Source organism: Polyodon spathula, chromosome 5 (assembly GCF_017654505.1).
Source record: "Polyodon spathula isolate WHYD16114869_AA chromosome 5, ASM1765450v1, whole genome shotgun sequence".
In the NCBI taxonomy this organism is placed as follows: Eukaryota; Metazoa; Chordata; class Actinopteri; order Acipenseriformes; family Polyodontidae; genus Polyodon; species Polyodon spathula.
Genome location: NC_054538.1, coordinates 63765070 through 63788841, shown reverse-complemented (window position 1 = coordinate 63788841; position 23772 = coordinate 63765070). Strand labels below are relative to the sequence as shown.

Genomic DNA, 23772 nt, shown 5'->3' with positions numbered 1-23772 from the left:
AAACCCACTAGCTTACAAGTCACAGTAACTGAAGAAAATGTATCTGCACCAATGGAATCAAGTGGAAAAATATCCAGGCTAATGAAATTCCAGTCACTTAACTCATTGACCCATTAGTGGAATCAACTGAAGAGATTACATTTTAATTCTGAAGAACATCAAAAAAGAGCTTGTGCTGGCACCACTAGAAATTAAATAAGGCTTATTTTTCAACCAGAGCTAAAACCAGGGGGACACTTAAAACCAAGTTACAACAAAAATACACATTCAAAAGCTTTTGGAATCCCATAAACGTACATTTCACATGGCACACAGGGGTAGGAGTAAAAATGAGTGCAAGCTACAGGCAGTTTTGGAGCCTGTGTACCGTACACAATGCATCGACTCCCAGCTAGGGGCCACAGCCTGTTGAGGGGGACACAGAGACTACGAAGCTGCAATTAAAAGTTAAAATGATGCTGAAAACACATTTGTATCCGACCCACTTCAACACACAAAAATAATGAAAGATCTCAAATTCATGCACACTTACTGACTCATTCCTGAGCAAGCCACATATGTAATGGGGTAAACTATTCACATTGTACAAGCACAACTTTCAGGTCACAGTATCTGGCAAACATCTGAATCACTCCCTAACAGGGCACAAAACCATTCAACCATTTATCAAGTTAACCTTCATATCAGTGTGGTGTGGAACTGAACCAAGCATCCAAAAACCATGACCTTAGTTAAAGTTTAACCTCTGTCAATCTTTGAGAGTCTATTACTTAAACTTACCTACACCATTTTGTCAGCCAATCTCAAACCTGGGCTTCAAACACTAGATGGCACTAACGTCCCATCAGACTTCAAAAAACAAGACCTGAGAACTGCAACTCCACCACCACGTTATGCAACTGAACACCACAATCTCAACCTGCAGAAGTACACAATTAGTTTCAGACATAGGGTATTTGAAGGAAGTGTGTTTTTTCAGATGTTCCTCTGTGGGAATAGAAATAAACAAATCAAAGAATAAAACAGAATTGCCAATTTGATTGGCTACTTGCATGATTGATTTAAAACACCCTTGCACCACAAACTTGCTGTAAACTCCACCATTTGGAGTACCTTCAGCTTGCAGGTGCCCTGTCAACACCAAGTCACTGTTAGTCAATTAACGTTTAGCCTTTCCTCTTCAAACAGCATGGCAGATATAGCTAGGTAGACCAATCTGAAGAAGGCGGAAGCCAGAACGTCGTAGCCAATTCCTAAAATAGTGATTTTCAGTTTTTTTCATGAAGTATTTCTTGTGACTGATCAGTATTCATTTTGTAATTCTCTGTACTAAATACTGGAACCCTAGACTTCATTATAAAAGTATTTTATAAACCCCTTGACACCATTTCAAAATAGGCGCAAACCAATTACTACTCGCATATTCACAGTAAAGCAGGACTAGCGCTGGGTTTAAAGTGAAAATGAGAAGTGATGAGCCCTTAATTGGTCAGAACTGTTTGAACTGATGCCATCTAAATAACATGCAACTCAGAACCACCTTCAGAGCATTATTTTCCAGAAAGCTTTTATTTCAACAGCCTAATTTGGGCAACAAGTAACCAAGTTCCATTAGTTAAGCATGTCAATCATGGTGTTGAGGCCAATGTTAATAGCCAATGGATTTCTTAAATTGTATAAGGGTTCCCCCACCTAAAGCAAACTGTGGGAGGTTGGTCTCCACCTTGCGTCGGTTTTCTGTACAAATTTAGTTTGTTGGATTTTACCTGCCTCAACCCACATTACAAATCAGCAATATTTCTACACAACAGACCAATAACATGCCTATGTGTTGTGTGTGGTCTGATAACTTTTTTTTTTTTTTTCCGTGCAGTGCCAGTTGCTTTCTGCTAGAGCTGATGCAAAAAACAAATAAGCATACCTTAGTTAAATATTTCCCTTATATACATTTAAATGTGCACTGCTACAATTAGTACAAGATGTACAAACTACTTCTACTGAAGTGAAAGAAAATGATGAAGGCAGAAACTAGAAAGTGAAAAGAAAAAAGAAAAGTGAGTCACTGCACTACTGTTATACAACGACAGAGAGGACAGTAGCCTCTTGAGGTGAAAGGAATGGGTGAGGTGCCAAACAAGACCGTGCACACATGCATGCTGGCATTACCTGCTTCTGTGCCGAGGTTTGGTGTCTGATCAATCTTATAGACTTCAGGTCTTTCAGTATCAGAAGGAGGCTGGTCCTCATCTGCCTTTGGAGGAGGAACTGGTTTCTCTGCTTCTTCGCTTTTCGAGTGGATATTTGGAATCTTGGTCACCATTTCTTGGAACTTGGCTTCTTTGAGCAGCTCTGGGGGTGTACTCTGGTTTTCTGGTTCCAGATCGATTTTCAGTGATGCAGCCTTTGGTGCAGGTTCAGATGAAATTGTGAAGGGGCTTTGCTGTGAGCTGACATGCACTTGTGTAAACTCTGTCTGTTCCCCTAGCTCAGCAACCAAGTCGTCACAGCCAAATATGGATGGCATTTCACGTTCTGTGCCTAGTTTGGAAGCGCTTGAGACTTTAGAATTATCCAACGTTTCCAAAAACTCATCTACAACTCCTCTTGTTAATGGTTCACTGGACACAGCTTCTATTATTTTAATTTCTTCAACGGCAACACCATACTCAATGGATCCTTCCAAGTCTATCGTTTTCACTGGCTTTTCCAAACGAGTTTCCCTTTCTGGAAAAGCACAGGCATCTTCAGTAGACAACTTCTCCAATTCCTTCAAGGACTTGCATTCACTTTCCATCACAAAACTTAGAGGAACAGTGGCTTTGATACTCTCTCCCACTGCCTCAAAGGCAGGAGATTCTTGAAGAGGTTCTTTCATCTCATGAATTTCATTTATCGAAATACTGAACTCAGACGGACTGGTGGACAATTCAGTCACTTGCTCAAAACTCAGAGATTCTTTAATACTTTCTAACAAGCCCGATGAACGTCGACCCATGCCCACTGAAAACTCGTTTTCCTCTCTATCCAGTTGGTCAGTGAGGTCACTTGTGGTTTGGGCTTCCTTTAGTAGATCACATGCACCCATCCTCTTATCAAGCACATCGTCAAAAGCAGGTGCAGCTTTAACTCCTTTAAACAAAACTGCCTCACATGTTTCCTGGTTAGGTGAAATCTGGGAGTCGGGCACAAAGGACAATGCTTTCACTGCCTCGAAGATGACTGGCTCAGCAGGAGCCTCCATCTTTGTTTCTTTCACAGGGCTTGGTTCAGCATCTGGCGTACCTTCAGAAGATCCAGCAGCTACTTTGCCAGAGCTCAAAGGAGACTCCAAGATATCTGGAAGAGAAGGGGGTTCCTTTGGCGACCCAGACTGGCACACTGAAGGTTCTTGTATGGACTCAAAGGTCCTCCAAACTAAATCAGCATTGCTTTCATCACTATGCTTTATTTGTGATACATCTTGGAACTCACTGTCAAATGCCCCTTGCACCAAATCTGGGGTGGGGCTTTCGGATAGCTTAACGGCACTACCCTCCAACACAGCATCAATCGCTTGTGGCAAACCAATGCTGGCAGGACTGATGGGTTGAAAGTCAAGGAAGGACTCTGGCTGCACAGATCTCTCTAAGGCACTAGCCTCCTTTTCCTCATGCATAATTTCACATTCTGCCTTTTCAACATTGTAAGCCAGAGGAGAGGTTACTGCTTTTCTGGCATCTGGAAAGTCTAGTTGTGGAGAGTTAATGGCTGCAGTAGGCTCAGAAGTAGCATAAGAAACATAGGGTTGAGCTGTCACAATAGACTGAACTTCAGATGTGAGGGGTGACTGCTCTGAAGAAGATCCAGAGGTAGTGTCTAATGGGGATTCAGCATCTTCCCCCAATGTAAAACCAAGTTCATCCTGACTCTTTTCATTCTTCTGTGACTCTGCTAAATGGCCAACTTGATCACCCGGGGAAAATTCAAATCCACCAACTTTACAGAATAGGGTCTTTACCGTATCTACAGGGGACTCTAGTGCAACACCAACAATCTTGTCTGTCTCATCATCTATTCCATCAGCTTCAGGCTTTTCAAGGACTGGAGAGATTTGCTCTTTTACTTCAGACCCTATCTGCAGGTCTACCTGCTTGAGCGAACTCATTTCAGGAAAACGTTCCTGTTGTGCGTCTGCAATCTGATCAGGTTGCAGTGGAGGAGTAGTCGTGGTCTGCAACACATCTCCAAGCAATCCAGCATTCCACTCAACAGCCTTTTCTACCTTTGTGTCCTCCTCCATTTTCAGAGGCTGTTCCACAGCTTCTCCAACAGGAGGGGTTGCTAAACATTCAAAATGAGAGTCAATTAATTTAATATCACTATCAAGGCTCAATTTGGTATCTGAGATTTCTGTCTCAGTTTTACATTCTGCAGTCTTCACCTCTTTTGTCAAAGGCACATCCTTAGGAACTTTTGAACTGGAATCTTCAACAGTCTGCAGCAGACTAGCAGGTGTCACAGTCTCTTGTACCTTAGCTAACGCAGGGGCTTGGTCAGAGATTTCAGAAAGAGAGAGTTCTTCTAAAGAGTCAGGAGAAGGAAGAGGAGACAGAGAGGAAACTGGAGCGACAGTCTCCAGGAGCACAGAGGAACCATCCTTCTGGTCAAAAGAGGGAGTGCTGCGAGGCTGCTCTGACATGTCCACAAAGCTCTCTGAGACCATGGACAAAAAGGGAAAAATGCCACAAAATCAAGAGACATTCTTCTAATAAACAAGCTTGTCGGTACATGCTACATGATGCATCTAAAATTAAAAAAGTAATTCACATCAATAGCAAAAGAAATGTTAAGCATCAAAAATTAAAATCTGATTGGATGCAAACTGAAACCATATATGCAACGAGTCATTTAACCAAATTTAAAATTTAGATACCAAAACCATTACCATTAGTACTTTACAAGTCAGTGATGGGAAAAATGTTATGCAAATTCATATAAAAATCCACCAAGCAAGTTCTACAACAAGCTACAGTATATGGGATGTGCATTAACTACTATGTAATTCTGACATTTAACTGCATTCTATGGTGTCCCTATGGAGGTTAAGGATAGATGGAAGACTACGAAAACAAGCACAGAATTACTATATCCATTGTGTGTTTCTTGTGCAAAAGTACAAGTGAAACAGCATTTGTTTTGTTTTTTCTGGGGGATGAGGGTGGGTAAGAAAATGTAAGAAACTCAAGGGAGGCAGAATAAGGAACAGTTTAGGGATACAAAAAAAGCTAGCAGAGAGAACTTGCCTGCAAAGGGCTGCATCAGAGGCTCAGAAGAAGGAAAAATGATCTCATCTGAAAAACAAAGAAGAGCAGCTCAGCAGGAACAGGACATTGCACAAGCTGCCTGGAGAAGGCAAAAGACAATCAAACATCCCAAGTATCAAAAATGTTAGGGGGGGCAAGATTTAAGGAAGTCTTTCAAAAGTGAAACTAGTCTATTATAAATTTGAAAACCGACCTGTCAAGTAAAAGGATAACTTATACCGTCAAGACCACGATGCAAATTAACAGATCGCTTTTTTCTAGTCTAAAAGGGGTTAGAAGCAGCTTACTGAAATCAAGGAATCTCTTTAAACCACATGTTTGGCATGCCCATCAATATATAGAGCTGCCCTGCAAAAAAACAACATGCTTGCCGACATTCAAACAGGAATGGGATCTTTGGAAAAAACGTCAACCCAAATATGCCATTAAGTATAGTCAGTTGGAACCATTCCTATGGTTTCAAATGGCATCAGTTAATTCTTTGGATAAAATTATAATAATGCACAGCAGTAACGCCATGCCATGGCTGCTTGAGTTGTATTGAGTGACCAAACAAACTTTTAGTTCAATGAGCAATCTTTGGTATGTACCCTTAAAAATGTAATAGTAAAACCAGATATATCCATCTATACATTTCTGAAAAGATGACTATAGCCAATTACTGCCAAAGCTATGCATTTAATTTCTTCCTTCTGAAAACTGTCAATGTGGAATGTCCATCTGTCCACAAGACGCACTCTAGAATCGAAGGGCACTTTCACACCTAATTCACTTGCAAGAGATTCGAATTGTGGTTCACTTGCAAGCAAAGTAATTTTTTTCAAGTTAGATTTGTTAAATTTCACATCAGAAAAATTCAATTGAACTACATATGAATGTAGTATTTCATTTATATGGCTTACCTGTAAAAGATTAACAGGATTTTCAACCAAATATAAAACAAGTAGCTATGGTGACGTCACCAGTAAACCATGCAAATTAGTACCACTGAAGGTTCGAACCTTCCTTCGGTAATGTGTTCCGAACCTTCAAAAGTCAAAATGTGTCCTTAATTGCAGCCCTACTACCAACACGAATCTCACTTTACAGAGCTCTTGTCCTTGACAAAAAAAAAAAAAAAAAAACACAACACAGCAAACCACTCTTGCAAGTACTGTATATAAGATACAGTGTTTTATACCCATAAATAACAATATATAGCACCTTTCATAGTGGACCACCATCACAATGCGCTTTACAAGACTAGTTTGTGTAAACTGTGCATCAGCTGCAGAGTCACTTACAACGTCTCGCCCCAGAGACGGAGCACAAGGAGGTTAAGTGACTTGCTCAGGGTCACACAATGAGTCAGTGGCTGAGCTGGGATTTGAACAGAGTACCTGCTGGTTACAAGCCTGTTTCTTTAACCACTGGACCACACAGCCTCCACAAAAGAATCAGTGAATCAGCAGAATGTAATGAATGTGTATAATCAATTTACAAATCTGAAAGGTAAATCGGTTATATTGTGATTAATTCAGACCTGGACACCAGGCGAGACTGACAATTGTATCAGATTGCATGATGATATTGCAGTGCATACATTTATCTCCTTAGTGCAATCATGCATCTTTGTGTCATTTAGGTTCCATCAATATTATTAGTAGTGGATGATGCTTCAGGATGAATTCAGTCATATTTACAGTAATTACAAATTATTACTTTGCAATTTAAAACTGCAGGAATGATTGAATAAATCACACAGACCTATTAAAATGATTTATGTTAAGGCAATTATAAAACAGCAGCACATTATCATCAAATATATATAACCTAAAAAAATAAGAATAATATTATAATTATATATTATATATATATATATATATATATATATATATATATATATATATATATATATATATATATATATTCTATATTATATATATTATATATATTTATATATATATATATTATGTGTGTAACTATAATTGTGTGGGGTGTGATTGTGTGTGTGTGATAACTTTGTTAAACAAGGTTTACACAATGGACTAAACGGATCGGAACAAGATCCCTAGCTGATTGGATTTTTACAATTGGTCTTTTGCCTAGCCTCTGTTCTAGGGCTCGATAACCTAAAAATAAACAATTGATACATTAAACAGAAGTGAGAAACTCTGACTTCAGACTCTATGGTGGTCCAATCCTAAACAAGCAAAATTCATATATCACCCCGGCACAATGCCTCACACACTTTTTTTTTTTTTTCCCCCCAAGATACCGTCCAATTAGAAGTCCTTATTAAAACAGAAGACTTCCTCTTTTTAGCACTGACGCTGCTTCGTTTATTTTTTCTGCTTGTTATTCTTTTTTTTTTTTTTTTTTTTTTTTGCTCATTTGCCACTTTTACTGCTTCCTGGTCTTGTGGTGTAGTTTGCATGGTCAGATGGTAGCAAAACTGCTTCATAAGAAATACAAAAAAAAAAAAAAAGTGTTAAGATTACAGAATGTTTTTCTCAAAACTCTCTTTCTCAAAACACTGCCACCCTTCTGAGAGTGTTCAAAGTCTTAATAAAAGAACAAGCTTCTGGTAATTAAGACACCACTCAAGGGAATTAAAATTCACAGTTTTGCTGAAAATCTGTATTAAGTCTGAAGTAACACATTAAGATCGTTTATTTTCAGTTGCCAAATGGGCAGTTTTTTTTTTTTTTATTAGATTCTGTTGTGTATATACATGTGTACAGTCTTTCTGCATTTACTTTTTATTATGTTAGATATAAATGGCTTGGTCCCGCTGCAGCTGTATATACAGTAACTGTTCTCTCTCTGCCTTGATGCACTTGTCTGAAACAGCTCCTCATAGACAAAGGCGTATTTGCAAAGCAGTAATGTATCATTATAATCATATTAAAACCAGAAAGACTGATAAAACAGGGATTGGTAGGGACTGCTACCAGCTTACTAATGTTGGACTCATGTCGGTATATTTCTAGCTCTGCTTTCATGCTGCCATTCCACCACAGCAGATGGCGAATAAACCAAGATTAAAACATAGCCAGTACAGCAAGCCCTGACATGGTGGGTGCAATGTGTATTATACACAGTATAAATGTTCACTGTATTTGAACAGAGGTCTGACAGCATTTTGGCCACGTGCATATAGCCAGACAATCTGGTTCACTTGCAGAAATTAGAATGTGAAAGGAAACAAGCACTGGTGTGAATACTGTGGTGAAGGACCCAGTAAAACAAACTTGAAGCGAACTGCAGTTTGAAATTTGCTGGTGTGAAAGCAATGATGAGCAAAATAGAACATTTTAGTTGGTCTTCAAGTGAATTCTAAATTTAATCTTTAGAAACGAACTTGGTATGAAAAGGGCCCCTAAATAGAATAGAAGATATGCTGCATTGAAAGCATCCCATTACATGGCAGTTCTGTTGCAACTTCAAATTGTAAATAATGCAGAGTGGGAATATGTGGCCAAATTAAATGGGAAAACACAATCCCTGTGGTAGGTAACAAGACGTGCTTACAAGCTCCTTATGTGTTCCGCTGCTAAGGGAGATCAACATAGACAGGCTTACACAGTTAAAAAGCACAGATAATCATGAAAAACCTGGTTTCAAGCAGGTGTACTCAAACTTTTGACTGGTACTGGGTGTGTGTGTGTGTGTGTATATATATATATATTTTTTTTTTTATTTTTTTTTTGTGACAGCTTCAAACAACTTGTGACTTCTAGGCTTTGTCAAAAAGGGCAGGCCTGACTAATAATGCTCAGCCTACAAGACGTGCAAGCAAACCAAAACTCCCTTTTCCCAACTCATGTCCTTAAGCGTAAGCGCACCTTAGTGTCATTTAGGTACAGACTGCACTGTAGCGCTTGTTTTATCCTTACAACTGCACAATGAGGAAATGAAAACGATTAAAGTACTGTTTATACACAGAGGCCTCAGAATTCTAAACACTGTCCATTAACAAATGCTAAACAGTATAAACAAAAGACCAGCCTGACTATCATTCTTCATCTAATAACTGAAGTAACAGCAGGGTACTAGAACACTACCACGACTTACTGAGGCCATTGCGGGGAAAACAAAACAAAAAAAAAAAAAAACCTTTTTGATCGAGAAAGCTATTCCGTTATCTCGTGATCATCAGGATTTAGCTCAGGATTTCATGAGAACGTATGGTCAGGAAAATGGTGGTTAATCAGTTTTCTTGAGCTCTTGAGATAAATTCTCGGTATCACGAGACTGCGGGACGGCTTTCTGTACATGATCTTGTGATCTCGACAAAGGACTTTTTTGTTTGTTTGTTTTGGCGGCCTCAACAAGTCCCCGTACTTCCACGCAGTAGACTGGCCGGTTTTCAAGGCAGCGGACTGCACCACAAAACATATGACTGGAGAGGGGGCTAACCTTAAAACGGAGGGTCCAAATAAAGTAGTTTTAAATAAAATCAGGAAACATTATTTTTACTCAAATCTAAATGAATTTCTTCAAAGTGTATTTTCTAAACAAATAAATCAAACCGAAGGTGCGAGGCTGCTGGACCCTTTTACAATTAGGAGTTACTGAAACTTGAAAAGGAGACGCAACTCCGACTTGAGCATTAATCGGATTTTGTACATCCGTTCCATGTTCCGCCTCTGAGTTTAAGTAATATCATGGTCCTTACAAGATATAGGCCAACACAGAATGACCAGGTGGAGATTCAAACATGTGGTCTCTTTCTGCAGGCTGTTCGGGAATAGTCACTAGACTACACCAGCTCAATAATACTCTAGTACAGAATTCCCAGATCACGTTTCAAAGTGTAATAACACTGGATATTGGAGTGACTGAACATAATAAATTCCAGCCATATCTTAACTGAATGATGAGCACTGCTTAATAAAATACTCTCAGAAAGGTTCTGAAAGTGTACAGCTTCACTTTTTTTGTAGTACTTGTTTCCATATGCAAGAAACAACCCCACTCACATATCAGTTTTCAGGGCCAATTCCGTTCCACGCACTCACGTCTAAAAATTGGGCAGCTACGTCAGGCACTTAAAACGGTTTAAAAAGCGGAAGCCGCACCCAAACGTTAACAAGGTTGCTCTTCCACGGCCTTCCTGGTGTAGTTCACAAGTCGCCCCGCCCCTCCCGCCGGTTGATGTGATGGAGCAGAAAAGTATGCACTGTCACTGTCCGCCTAAAGCAATAGCAAAATTAAAAAGGTGGCATATCACGGGCTTTCTTCTTCTGAAAACTAACCTATAACGCGTTTTCTTTCTACCAATAGTGATATCCCATTGAAATTGGATTAAAATCTAATCCAAAATAGTCCAATTTTAATCTCGACTACTTCTGCACCGATTTGTTCAATTCGCAAATGTAATCATGCGTATAGACTGACATCGTTTTAAAACTGAAATTTAAACCATTTGCGGAAACGAAACGAATGGAAAACAATAATGCCAACGAAGCAGCGTGTGCGGGCCTATAAAGTGTAACAGAATTTAAAAAAAAAACACATTTGAATATTTTAAGGGTGTTTAAAATATTAAATTTACTGTATATGTATACAACGACTTGATTGCACATATTCTGCGTATTGGTTCAATTAATCGACGAAAAGGACGTTATTGTACTGACGCTAAGAGTATACATTTTGCTCACCCCCTATGAGGCCAGTGCAACTCCATCACAAAAGAGAAATGGCTGACTGGTGATTTTTTTATTTTTTTATTTTTTAATATATAAAACGATCAGGTACTGTGGAAGGTTTATACACTTGACTACACCTACTCTTATTACAAATACAATTAAAAAAAACTTAAGTTTTCATCTTTTAATCACTCTCCACTTATCTCTGGGTAAACAGGTGGCAAGATCATTAAATTGTTATGCGTCATATCTGGAGATGTTTGAGGTCTACAAATAACAGTAAAATGTATATCACACTACATACTGATAAAGCGACCCACAGAATTTTGGTTAAGCCGAGTTTGAATAATAATTAATTAAACCCACGCTTAAGTTCAGAACTTTGACGCATAATAATTTTGCTCAAACGTTGTTTTCATAAACTTCCTCTTTTTACAGTAACAGTTATGATTGCAATATGCTTGTTTTACTGGCTCTTCATTAGATTTGTTTTTTAAAGAAGCAGCACTCACTTGAAAATCCCGACGATGAAGTCGAGGATACTGGTGAAGGGGACAGCTTGGACGGACTATCAGGCTTTGTGGCTTTCGGCTTTTTCTCCTCCGCGATAGCAGTAGTTTTCTCCAATGTGTCTGGAACCGGCGCCTTTGTCTGCTTCTTTTCACCCTGGTGCTGTTCCGTTTCAGTCGGTGTCCACTCCGGCATAGCAAAGGGCTCAGGTTGAGAAAACGAAATATTGGGCACGGCTTGGTTAACTGGGTCTGCCGGGCGAGGCGGAGAGGCAGACTGATGCCGAAGGAGAGCATCTGCTGCACCGCCGGCTAAGTCTAAAATATCCTCCACACACACTCTCGGCTCTGCCTCGTTATTCTCCATCAGGTCTGAGTGATCTTCCATATATTGTTTTTGAATAAGTTTGCTGAAATCCTCAGCAGTGGGTGTTGTAGAGCTTACCTGATTCAGATCTTCCATTATTCTTAAAATAACTCCCTACACGCGCTTTGTAAAGATGTTCCTTTTTTAAAAAAAAATAAATCCCCTTATTTGTAAAGTACTGTACGTGTTTAGTTAAATCTTCGTGGCGTTCAGCAGTTAAATTAAACAAGTACGCCACCAACTACAGACAGAGAAGTTTCCTTCAGCTCCGACCCACACTGCAGGGAAATATTAAAATTCAATCAACCTAACCCGTACGCAGTTTTACTGACGGTTCAAGTAACCAATGGTGGCCCGGCTTTTAACTCTCTTTGCACCGTCCTTTCAACAAGGTACCGACAATGAAACTCCCTTTTCCATTCCAACCAGTGAGTGTGTGACTGTTTTACATCTTTTTGAATAACAATGAAGCATTACGGTAAACTGGGTCAAAGTTCACTGTGCAATCTGTATGTAACACCAATGACGCAATACTGTAGAAATGCATGCCTGGTTGTTATTTACGCAATAATTTTACTACATTTCAAAATACTTTTACCCTTTTTAAAATAAGTATGCCTTTGATAAATTAGAATAGTGTTGGAAATGCCAGCGATGGCCATCACTTGTCCCTGGTCAAAGCTGGAGGACTGGAGTGTGACACTCCTGCTTTAGACAATGAGCCACACACCACTAGGAATGTAATGATGTCAGCACAGTAAATTCTGCACTTTAATACAACTACATTTTATCAGATATGCTGTGCCTGTATTGAAAAAAGGCTTTGGAATAGGACTGGAATAAGGGTCTGTGCCTCCAGTTTTATATAAATGTATTACAAATGAATTGTGAGTTGTGATGTTCTCCTTGTTCCTACAGGTGATGTACTCTGAATCTCAGAACATCAGCAACAAAACACGTGTTGCCCTTTTGAACTTAACATTGTGCAGCATCACAACGTCATAAACACAATTACAAATCAAAAAAGCCAGCTATGGAATGGAATACACATTCAGTCCAAACATATGAATATTAAACTTTGTCATGCACCACACCCAACATTCTTCTGATATGGCTTACATCCACTGCTAAAAATACAAATGAAGTAAAATGATCTGCAGGGCCCCCAATAAGGGTTTGGTTCCAAACCGCTGGAGACAGAATCACTGCACAGCCTCCAACAGTACATTCCATTTAAGACAAAACTATTTAGCTCCAAGATTTTATTTTGTATCATATACTATATTGGGACAGATGAATAAGTGAGAAGGTACTGGGATGGGGGTTTATTTACAGACCCCTTGCTCACTTAATGTCTTAATATCCCTGTGTACATATTTGTCTGTATAATAGTTTCTGGTTTTTACCACCCTCCCCATTGATGTACCAGACATTGCATAGATTACTTTCCATTAGAATTAGTCAGGAGCGTTTACAGTCGATCTCATTTGACCTTTATTAATCCCAGACTGACTCCAGGCACCATAGCCAGCAATTGGGTCCCACTGGGGCTGGAGTTGATTCAGGCACTTGTAGAGGCGGTGTCTGTCGGTGCAGCTTTCAACAGAGCAAGCTTACAGCACAGTGTAACGTCAGAGCACTCTGTTCTGACCACTAAGGAGACAAAGCTGACTCACACTGTGAGCCACGTTGCTGACCACCGAGCAGCAGAGTGTTTGTTGTACCAGAAAGGGACAATTGTCACATCACTGTTAAGGGAGAGAGGGGTTGAAATCGCATATGACTTGAAATATGTCTTTATAATAAAATGCTGCGTGGATGAGCAAGTTAAATTGAGTTTATACTGATGATAATGACACGTTGTTTTTAATTTTACAATGCCCAAGCTCTCTCTTGAATATAGCTAAATAAATTGAAAATAGCTAAATAAATTGAACACACATTGACGATTTGTCCAGGGACCAAACACTCCAGCATCCATGCTTCCACACATAAACCTAATCCTAACTTTAAATCTAAATTTTACCCCAAACTTTTACATAATGCTAACCCTAGTCACTATGAGTTTGCAAAATTGCTATTCAGTGTGCTCAGACTTCCCAGAACATTTAATATAGGAGGAAATGACAACCACGTGAATCACCCACTTGCAACAAAAAATGTAATGAATTAAATGTCTGGATCATGACTGCTTGCACGGGTATGGTAGTCCACCCATCAAGGGGACTGCCTGCAATAAGGTGGAAGGTAGGCTTACAACTGAGATTGTGAGGGCAACGCCCAGCTGAGTTTATCCGAGGTTTATATAGCATACAAGGAAGTGATCTGATAAGAGAACAATTATTCAATATAGAAATCATTCAATAATCCCTCCCTGAATTTCAGTCTAAACGTCTGTTTCAACAGAAAGAGGAAAAATGAAAATACATGTTTGCAATAAAACACAAAACTGCACATTAGACACCTTCATAGCAAATAGAAGTCCACAACAGATGATACTTATGGAATGTGTTATTTGAATAGAAGAGATCACATTCAGTTGCTTTGCTTAAAGTGGTTGTAAGTTAATATTTGTTTCTGCTAAGAAATAAATAACAATAGTAATTATCAACCACTTTAAGCAAAGCAACTGAACGTGATCTCTTCTATTCAAAGGGTAACACAACATGACCACTTGTGTAAAAGCAATGGCTTCCACTTACACAGTGTATTCCTAGAGCAGCTTCTAGTGCATTGCATCCAGCACTTATTCCAAAAAGCATGGGGGTGTTTTCAAACAGCTGACACGGGTATAAGTTAAATTATTGTCATGTATCATAGCAATAGTGCTGAATGAGCAGAAAGCCTTTTAGTAGCAGTTCACCTGTAGCAAAAGGGCCTTAGCTCAGGAGTATGTGTATACTTGGTTTTGCTGGGAGTACTGTAGTATTATAAAAAATAAAAAAAAATTGAATGAAGACTGAGCTCAAGGTGCCGGCAAAGGTGTGGCTACCAAACCTGTCTAGAGGAATGTTGTGATTTACCTTTTGGACATAGCCAGCCCAGTGTTTCAACTTGTGCAAAATAAATCGTACGGAATTTAAATATATATATATATATATATATATATATATATATATATATATATATATATACACACACACACACACACACACACACACACACACACACACACACACACACACATATATATATATATATATATATATATATATATATATAAAATAATATCCCCATGGGTTTATACTGTCCCAAATGTGTTGTTAGTAGGGTGACTTTGTCACTATTCCGGGGATTGTTTCTCACTTTTATAAATAAGTATTCCATACAACATAAAACCAGATGTGACAGCGGACTTTCCTAAAAGTGTTATCAAAAGCAACACCTGCCCCAAGTATTTGCAATGTCACTGCAACTGATTAAAAATCTGATTGTAACCTTAACATAACAGGGGATTACACTTCATTATCAGCCAAGTCCATTTGCAATCCATTTAAAATCTACCCGCATGTTTGCAAGCCTTACTTTCTGGTAACTGGTTACACTTCAACATTCTAACTCTTTCACCTTAAGGTAAAATCTTTCCCTCACTTCAAAGCTGCCTTCTCTGTCAGCTGAGACAGCAAGAAGGTGAAAGTATACCAGACTACCTGAAAGTAAGACATGCAAATTGCACACTTTCTCTAACCTAGTATGGTACCAAATATCATTTTAAAACTGCTATAACCGCCTTAATTCAAGGGGGCCAAAGTTGTTTTAATTATTCGTTTCCCTTTTAATCTCCGTGTGAGGCGAGAGTGTATTCAATGGAATGTCCAGACAGTAATTTATGTGTACAGAAATAAAATAATTTATTTTTATTATCTATACACAACAAAATAATTAAATAACAAAAGAAAACAAAATGGTGTGAGGGAAGGAGTGCAGGGGTGAAATCCAAAACAGATCGTGATAACTCGTCTTTTATCGTCTTCGTGGTAAACCATACATAAACAGAAAAAGACAAAAGAAATGTTAGTGTTTTTTTTTTAAAAAATCCCGCTGCACCAAACCAGTCTCTCCCTCCACCCGTTACTCCTCCTATTTTACTTTCGGACCAACCCCGAACACAGTAGTACGTTCCCTTTAATATGTAATGTCCCGCCTCTGTAGTCAGTGGAACACCAATCCCCAACTGACAAGTGTCCTTATCCTTCACTTGACTCCAGTGGCTGGAATTTACATACTCGTACTTCCGCCCCTCACCAAGGTGCCGCCCCTCAAAAAGATGACTTTTGCCATGGTCACGAGATCTTGGTAAGGGAAGTCCCTAGTTGGTTTAATGCCATCTAATGTCGGGAGGCTGAATCACAGACCGAAATCCCTTTGACTCTTCACATATCCCACCCCTCAGAGTGGAGCCGAAGGAACACTCGGAAACCTCTAACCCTTCCCTTTTCCCTCCCTCCCAGGAAAAAAAATCAGCATTTTGATGTAACTTACCCGCACGATACCTTATTTGAAAGGCGAAGGGTTGGAGCGCCAGGTACCACCGCGTAATCCTAGCGTTTGAATCCTTCATCGTGTCTAACCACTTTAAAGAAGCGTGATCTGTGATGAGTACAAAGGGTCGTCCCAGAAGATAGTATTTTAAAGATTCCACTGCCCATTTCACTGCCAGGCATTCTTTCTCCACTACCGAATACCTCTGTTCTCTGGGCAGTAACTTCCGACTGATGTATAGTATCGGGTGTTCTATACCATCTCTCTCCTGGGACAGAACCGCCCCCAGACCAGTCTGCGATGCATCTGTCTGCAGGACGAACTCTCGGCTGAAATCCGGGCTTATTAATGCTGGGGCCTGACTCAAATTAGTTTTAATAGATTCAAAGGCTGTCTGACACTCTGCACTCCACTTAATTTTATTTGGAGCGTTCTTTTTAGTGAGATCAGTGAGAGGGGCGGCTATAGTGGAAAAGTGTGGAATAAAGCGGCGGTAATAACCAGCCAACCCTAACAGTGATCTCACCTGGGTTTTCGTGGTAGGTACCGGTGAATCCAACAAAGCCTGGACTTTTGAAACCAACGGTTTCACTCTACCCTTACCCATTATGAAACCTAAATATTTAGTTTCTTCTTTTCCAATAGCGCACTTTGCCATGTTCGCTGTGAGCCCCGCCCTCCTCAGAGACTGTAAGACGGCTTCTAATCTAGTCAAATGTTCTCTCCAGGAAGAACTATAAATGACTACATCATCGATATACGCAGCTGCATACTCTCGATGAGGTTGTAAAACCTTGTCCATTAGTCTCTGAAAAGTAGCAGGCGCTCCATGAAGTCCGAACGGCATAGTACAAAATTGAAAAAGACCCTCTGGGGTTGAAAATGCCGTTTTCTCACGAGAGGCTTTCGTTAATGGAATTTGCCAATATCCTTTCGTCAGATCCAGAGTTGAAATAAACCGAGCTTGCCCCAGTTTGTCTAAGAGTTCATCTACTCGAGGCATGGGATATGCATCAAACTTGGAGATAGCATTCACCCTCCTAAAATCGATACATAATCGTAGTGACCCATCTGGCTTGTCTATTGGTACTATTGGGCTACACCACTCACTTCGGGAAGGTTCAATTACCCCAAGTTTCAACATACACTCCACCTCCCTTCGAACAGAATCTCTCCGACTCTCTGGAATGCGATACGGTCTCTGTCTAACTCTTAGACCTGGCGGAGTGATAATAGCATGTTCGATCAAATGCGTTCTTCCAGGCACGTTAGAAAACACATCACTGAACATTTTAATTAGATTGCTTACCTCTTCACGCTGATCAGGAGTTAATTGTTCCCCCATCGGGACCTCAATTGCTGACTCTGACTCAATTGAGGGTCCAAAATCCTCTCCCTCCTGTACAGGAGATATAAAATGGACTTCCCGTTCTTTCCACGGTTTCAGGAGATTAACATGATAAATTTGACTTTCTTTCCGACGCCCAGGCTGTCGGATCTCATAATTGACTTTACCAATTGCTCGAATAACCTGAAAGGGACCCTGCCATTTAGCAAACAACTTAGATTCCGATGAGGGCAACAATAACAACACTTTATCTCCAGGTCGAAAGTTCCGAATTCTTGCATTTTTATTGTAGCTTTGTTGCTGCTTCTGCTGTGCCGCTTTGAGATTGTCATGTGCCAATCGACCGACTAATTCTAAGCGATCGCGTAACTGCAACACGTATTTTACTACATTTTTAGACTCCTTTGACTGTTCTTCCCAGCCTTCTCTTATGAGATCCAAGATACCCCGCGGCTGCCGACCGTACAAGAGCTCAAACGGGGAAAACCCCGTTGAGGATTGTGGTACCTCGCGAACTGCAAAGAGCAAGTAGGGAAGCAGTTTAGCCCAATTGCGTTTTTCTTGATCTACAAAGCGGCGCAACATATTTTTCAAAGTCTGATTAAATCGTTCAACAAGCCCATCCGTTTGAGGATGAAAAACTGAGGTTCTAATTGAACGGATTTTCAATAATTTATATAGTTGCTGAATACAGTCTGACATAAAATTAGTGCCCTGATCAGTGAGAATTTCTTTCGGGATTCCCACCCTAGAGAATATTTTTACCAATTCATTCGCTACAGCTATTGCATTCATAGAGCGTAAGGGAACAGCTTCTGGATATCTCGTTGCGTAGTCCACTACTACTAAAATATACCGATATCCTGACTCTGTTCCCTCCAGAGGGCCTACTAAATCTACACCAATCCTTTCAAACGGTACCCCAATAATTGGAAGTGGAACCAGAGGTGCGGGGCGAACTGACTTAGGGGCAGCTAATTGACATTCAGGACACTCCGATACATACTTCCGCACAAGACCATAAACCCCAGGCCAAAAAAACCGGGCCAGAATTCGTTCCTGAGTCTTTTCAGTTCCCAAATGACCTGAAAATGGAATGTCATGCGCCAATCTCATGACTTCTGACTGAAAAGGCCTAGGAACCAATAACTGTTTTACGAGCTGTCCCGTCCCGGGAGCCCGGGTTATTCTATATAATAAGTGCCCAGATACAGAAAAATGCGGAAATACCACCGGTTGTCCTTCCTGCATATCCTTCCCCTCGATATATCTAACCTGTTTCCAAGCATACTGTAACGTGGGATCATTTTGTTGTTCATATCCCAAGTCAATATCTCGGTCCCAATGGTTAGGTACACAGAGAGGAGTGTCTTTTATTACATGACCTTCCACCTCAGTAACCTCGCAGCCCCGGTTACACTGAATACCTACTCCCTTTCCTTGCCGTTTAAGCGATTGGTTTACTTTTGTGTCAGACCCCTCCCCTTGTCGTCTCAGAGTTCCCTCATATTTTTCCACCCGACGCTCTCTTTTTGTTTTTCTTGGGCGGATTTTAGGGTTAAACAGATCGGATTGCAACGGAAAAATCTCGCCAATTGTTTTCTCCTGTTGCTTTAATTGTCCCCTGGTAGAAACTAAGACCATTTCCCGACCTAAAATACGATCAAAAAACGGCCAGTCTCTTCCCAGGAGAACAGGGTATGGTAAACATTGCGCTACAGCCACTTTAACGTAAGCTGAATAATCACCTACAATAAGTCTAACTTTAGTGGTGGGATAAACCCGAGTTTCTCCATGAATACAGGAGATAGCCACTTTACCCTGTGGCTCCCAGGCTACCCCATCCAAGAGAGCTTGCCGAATCAATGTTTGTGCACACCCAGAGTCCGCAAATGCGTAAGTACTCTTTCCCCCGACCTGTACTCTTAACTGATAAGGGCCCTCCCGACATTCCCCAGTGTTCCTACCTGTTACTGCTGACCAGGATCTTGTCGCCAGGTCCACCTTTATTACTGGACAATTCCTGGCAATGTGTCCAGGCTCATTACATTGGTAGCACACTTGGTTAGGAGGCATCAACGGAGTTAATCTGTCCTGCGAGTCCGCGACCGGCAGGTTAGGGGGATTCTCTCTCGCCCAGGATGGGGCTAACCTCGACCTCCATGGTCTGAAGGTCTGGTTACCCCCTCTGGGCTTCATTGGTTGGTTGGTCCGAGTTAGTTTAAGGGCAGGAGTGGGGTCTGACCCGGCGCCTTCGTTCGCGTCTTCGTAGGCCTCCGCCAGGAGGATGGCATCCTCGAGAGTGGTAGGTCGATTCCTCTTAATCCACTCTCGATTCCCTGGCGGTAGTATAGACGCAAACTGTTCTATAACTATTTTCTGCACCAGTTCTTGGGGTGTATGTTCTTCTGGCCGCAGCCACCGGGTGCACTGATCTAAAAGATATTGTCCCGCAACCCGGGGCCGCATCCCCTTGGACAGCTGGTATTCCCGAAAACGGCGCCGGTATGTTTCCTCCGTGATCCCGAGGCGTGAGAGAATGGCTTCTTTTACTTTAACATAGTCCCCTGCATTCGTGGCCGTCAGGGCTCGATACGCTGCCTGAGCTTCCCCTGTCAGGCAGGGTGCCAATTTCATGGCCCAGTGTTCCCTAGGCCACTCTGCAGCCTCTGCCACTCTCTCAAAAGTAATCAAGAAAGCCTCGGGATCATCTTCCGAGGTCATCTTCTGAAGATTAGGCTGAGCTGCAAACATCCGGGCAACCGCTCTCTCTGATGTTGATATTGATAGTTTTTCCACCAGCTGTCCAAAGAACTGGGCGAGCTGTTCCTGGTGCCTTGTCTCTCTCTCCTCTCGCTTCTCCTCCTGCTCCCTAAACATTGCCAACACTGTAGCTGGATCCATTTTCACTTCTGACACCACGTGTGAGGCGAGAGTGTATTAAATGGAATGTCCAGACAGTAATTTATGTGTACAGAAATAAAATAATTTATTTTTATTATCTATACACAACAAAATGATTAAATAACAAAAGAAAACAAAATGGTGTGAGGGAAGGAGTGCAGGGGTGAAATCCAAAACAGATCGTGATAACTCGTCTTTTATCGTCTTCGTGGTAAACCATACATAAACAAAAAAAGACAAAAGAAATGTTAGTGTTTTTTTTTTTTTTTTTTAAATCCCGCTGCACCAAACCAGTCTCTCCCTCTACCCGTTACTCCTCTTATTTTACTTTCGGACCAACCCCGAACACAGTAGTACGTTCCCTTTAATATGTAATGTCCCGCCTCTGCAGTCAGTGGAACACCAATCCCCAACTGACAAGTGTCCTTATCCTTCACTTGACTCCAGTGGCTGGAATTTACATACTCGTACTTCCGCCCCTCACCAAGGTGCTGCCCCTCAAAAGATGACTTTTGCCATGGTCATGAGATCTTGGTAAGGGAAGTCCCGAGTTGGTTTGATGCCATCTACTGTCGGGAGGCTGAATCACAGACCGAAATCCCTTTGACTCATCACACTCCATAAAACATCTTTTAGGGTCGGCCCAATGTTAAATAGCTTGTGATACAGTGGCTCTCAAAAGTATTCACCCCCCTTGGACTTTTTCTCATTTTATTGTGTTATAACATGGAATCAAAATGGATTTAATTAAATGGATTGATTAAATTAAAAAATGAGTTTTTGCCACTGATCAACACAAAAAAAGTCCATAATGCCAAAGTGAAAAATAAAATCTACAAATTCTTCTAAATATACTACTTAATAATATTCCAGTTCATATCTCAGGGGAGAGTGGCAGGACTAGTACAGCCTGTAGCCACGGTTAGTTTTTAAAAGTCCTTGTCAGGGTGTGTCTCTGCCTCTATAAATAGCCATACTTATGTTAAAGTAGAAGCACCGTACCTTGAAAATAATACTGCACCAGTGTTTCAACTGTGCACAAGTTGATTAAAATGTTGCAGTTTTACATTAACAATTACATAAAAAAAGAAACAAGCTGAACTTAAATCTACAAATCCCTCCCTCTCCCCTTTAAAATGTGAGCATAAGAAACATAATGACACAGAACTTGTAATTGTTTGTGTGAAAAATTGGTTTATGAAGGACTCTTTTTTTTTTAGGTCAGCCACATGGAATTCATTCGTAGACATAAGATCAATTTTAATAAATGTCCACGGAATGGGAGTGTTTTGAACTGAAGTGACTAAGACAGATATAGAATAAATACATTTGTAAGTACTGCATTTGTTTATAGCAGTGAGCAATACAGGGTTTAAATGCATCCTCTCCCTTCTTTGGCCCTGAACAGATTTTTTATTTTTTTCTTAAAAGATCAGTAAAGAACACAAAATATAAGTTTAGGACAATTAGTTTTCTGGGCAACCTGATAAACACATGCTACTCACCACAGAATATATATTACTGCACAAATATTGAATTAATGACAGCATTTTTAATGTTTCTCAATTATGTAAAATCTACTTATTTATCTTATATTAAAGCTTTCTGGAATAAACATCAGTTGAGTTTGCAAATGTAAAATACTTTATATGTATATTCATCCAGCAAGCAAGGATGGTTTTTCCCTCTCCCTTTTAAACATTTCACAATTGTTACAGATGAAATATTGCAGATTGCGTGACATCAATAACTGTGGTCTCAGTAAACTGAACGAGATTGGTTAAGAGGATGTTCAAACGACTTATAGGGGTACGAGTAATTATTTTTACATATAAATTCTGGTACCAATTTATACAGTTGTGTTTTTACTGGAGTAATCTGGGTAAAGTACCTTGCTCAAGGTTACAGCAGCAGTGTCCTACGTGGGATACAAGAGCCTCAGCATTTGTGTAACTTTACATTGTAAATGATGGGGCTAAATATTCTAAGAGCTGCATCTTTAAAAAGCGCTGTTTTAGGATTTTAATAAGAACATTTAAGGTACAGAAAAGTATGATATTAAATAGTTTTATCTTGCATAAACTAACTTTTCCTTGACACCTTTAATACCCCTTACTTTTTTTCTGATGAAAGAAAATAAAATTGTATTTTAGTGTTTGAAAAACACTATAAATCAGCTTGGATTACGGCATCTGCAAATAACTAAGTAATAATAATATGTTCTTTTTCCTATGTATCTTACTATTACATTTCTATTAAATCGACTATAATTTAAAATGATACATGATTACATTTCTTTTTCTATTCCCTTACATACAAACTCTCTTTGTACCAGATGGCAAAATGTACAAGTTTTGTTACTTGTTATCAATCTGTGCAGATAAGGTCCCCCAAGGTGAAGTGGTAGGTCAAACACAGCCTAAGATGAGGATGAGGATGAGAATTCTAACGATGATGACCAATGGCACAACTAGTGTATTTTCTCCCTATAGCATACAAATCTAAGAACAGTAAAAAACAGGCGAAAATAGCTCAACACTTTGTAGGAAGAGTTGGCAGTAATGTGCCAAAAAAAGTATACAAAACTGCATCTTTGGATGAAGGAGCAGGGCAGGCGTCGGGGGGGGGGGGGGGGGTCTTTTTCTGAGTCCACTTTAATGACTAGACATAAAAAAATATATAGAAGGTGTCTAATCCAGGGGTTCTCAACTAGGGGGCCTTGAGGAGGTTTCAAGTGGTCCTCCAAAAATAAACCAGAGAATGTGTTATTTTCCCTGCATGCTTATGACATGCTGAAACCTATTAGCTTCAGCATGTCATAAGCATGCACAGAAATTAACATGTTCTCAGGTTACAGAACACGTTCTCGGTGTAATAGAGCTATGTCAGCAGAAGCATGACAGATTACAAAGAAGCTGAAAAATCGTTAGAAACACACAATAAATACCAGATATGGATACATTTTTTATTTGACCATCAGCATCAAAATAACAAAACCCACAGAATGATGACACAGAACTTTCTTCAACAAGTTCAACCATTATTAACCCTGCAAAATTAATGAAATACGAAGATGGCTACTTGAATTTTGGTTTTATTTGTACTGGAGGTGGAGATATACCTCCACTGCAGTGTGTAATTTGTGCACAAGTACTGTACAATGATTGTTTGAAACCCTCCAAATTACAGAGATGTTTAATTACCAAGCATGAAATATATAAAAACA

General features: G+C 40.1%; 1 protein-coding gene across 3 annotated transcripts in view; it reads right to left on the bottom strand.

Moving 5' to 3' along the window:
• The window catches only part of LOC121316152 (reticulon-4-like), a 29247-nt gene extending 17049 nt beyond the window's left edge, over positions 1-12198 (bottom strand). Inside the window, exons 1-3 of one of the 3 annotated variants that reach the window (XM_041250989.1) lie at positions 11449-12198; positions 5283-5330; positions 2167-4692 (exon numbers count right to left, since the gene is read on the bottom strand). In XM_041250989.1, the coding sequence (XP_041106923.1) occupies positions 2167-4692; positions 5283-5330; positions 11449-11908 (3034 nt within the window). In that variant the 5' untranslated portion in view covers positions 11909-12198. The remainder of the gene's footprint in view (positions 1-2166; positions 4693-5282; positions 5331-11448) is intronic. The other 2 variants (XM_041250990.1, XM_041250991.1) reach the window with 2 other exon arrangements.
• Positions 12199-23772: the final 11574 nt, after the last annotated feature.